Raw genomic sequence first — 1,247 nt, 5'->3', positions numbered from 1 at the left:
GGATGGGAAGCGAAACGTCTTCAAACTTGGAAACAAAGTCCAGTGGATAGTTTTTAACTTTTTTGGAATGACTATGACCTGAATGGCTGAGAATTTCCCCCAGCATAGTGTCTGAACAGCTTCGCCTTCATGCTTCCAGCAGCCTCAGGTGTCCTTACGCACTCTCGCATATCTGTTTTTAAAGGGAAGAAAGCTTGAAGCACTGGGAGGTCAACTGGTTGTCATCTCGGTGAGAAGATCAAGCAGAATAGATAAATAAATAAAACACTCTCTGTCCCCTAAATGTCTCCACTGCTCTGCCTCCAGCCCAACATACCTCAGCTCTGTCCTTAAAATCACTAAGCTGCAAGCACCTCACCTCTGGTCCCTTTTTCACATCCAGTTTGGTTCTTTTTTTTTTTTGTTTAGTTTTTTTGCATGTCATAAAAACATTAATACCACCTGTTATCATTTATCGCCATTTACCACAGTAAATTCCCTCGCCAACTGCTCCTTATGGGGTGCATGCTATTTTTGTTTAAAATCCTTAAAAAAAAAATGAAACAACACTTTACATACTAAAGTTTACTATGTTTTTTTGAAGTATTAGAACAGCCTCACATTGTATATAATTTAAAGTGTTAAACGGCTTGAATGATATGAAGTCTCCTTACGTTCTGCCCTTATTACTTATTGCAGACACTCGGAAGACATGATCGTCACACCTTTTGCACAGGTGAGTCCTCCTAAGATTTTTTTATTTGCGAGTTTCGTTGTCTGTCTAAGATGCTGCAGTCAGCAGCGACTCTCCGATGAAATCATTACAGAAAAGCTCAGATGGTAACGTGAGCGTTTCACTGGAACAACCCCTCAGCTCTTGCGGTTGGCTCTGTGACAAAAGCCAGACATCCTGCTGGTGTTGCCTGACTCTTGCGAGGGACGTGCGTCACGCTTGTGCTCGGTTTACCCTCTGACAGGAGAGGTGAATCGAATACTGCTGGCTAGTGCTGTTTCAGATTTACATGTCGGCCTGGGCGAGGCCTGGAAACGCGACCCTCTGCAGGCCCTTCTCTGCACGCTGAGTCAATTTTTGGCTGCTGACGGAGGGACAGACATAACACAGAGGCGATGCTATGAAAACATCGAGGGGGGGGGATGGGGAATGCCCTGTGCTGTATATCAGTTAAAGGAATAGTACACCCAAAACATGATTAGCCTTCATTTTCTACTCACCCCCATGCTGAACAACACTCTGGAGTACTTTTTTG

The 1,247-nt window shown here is 44.0% G+C and overlaps 1 protein-coding gene across 1 annotated transcript in view; it reads left to right on the top strand.

The window, feature by feature from the left end:
- The window catches only part of LOC107095126 (cAMP-specific 3',5'-cyclic phosphodiesterase 4D-like), a 77,457-nt gene that overhangs the window by 56,724 nt on the left and 19,486 nt on the right, over positions 1-1,247 (top strand). The window contains exons 3-5 of the mRNA XM_015391102.1: positions 185-229; positions 679-715; positions 881-1,061. Of these exons, the coding sequence (XP_015246588.1) occupies positions 185-229; positions 679-715; positions 881-1,061 (263 nt within the window). The remainder of the gene's footprint in view (positions 1-184; positions 230-678; positions 716-880; positions 1,062-1,247) is intronic.

The sequence above is a fragment of the Cyprinodon variegatus genome, unplaced genomic scaffold, assembly GCF_000732505.1.
Source record: "Cyprinodon variegatus isolate N-32 unplaced genomic scaffold, C_variegatus-1.0 Scaffold525, whole genome shotgun sequence".
Taxonomy (NCBI): domain Eukaryota; kingdom Metazoa; phylum Chordata; class Actinopteri; order Cyprinodontiformes; family Cyprinodontidae; genus Cyprinodon; species Cyprinodon variegatus.
Note: the sequence above shows the minus strand (reverse complement) of the source record. Positions and strands in the feature narration are given on the sequence as shown.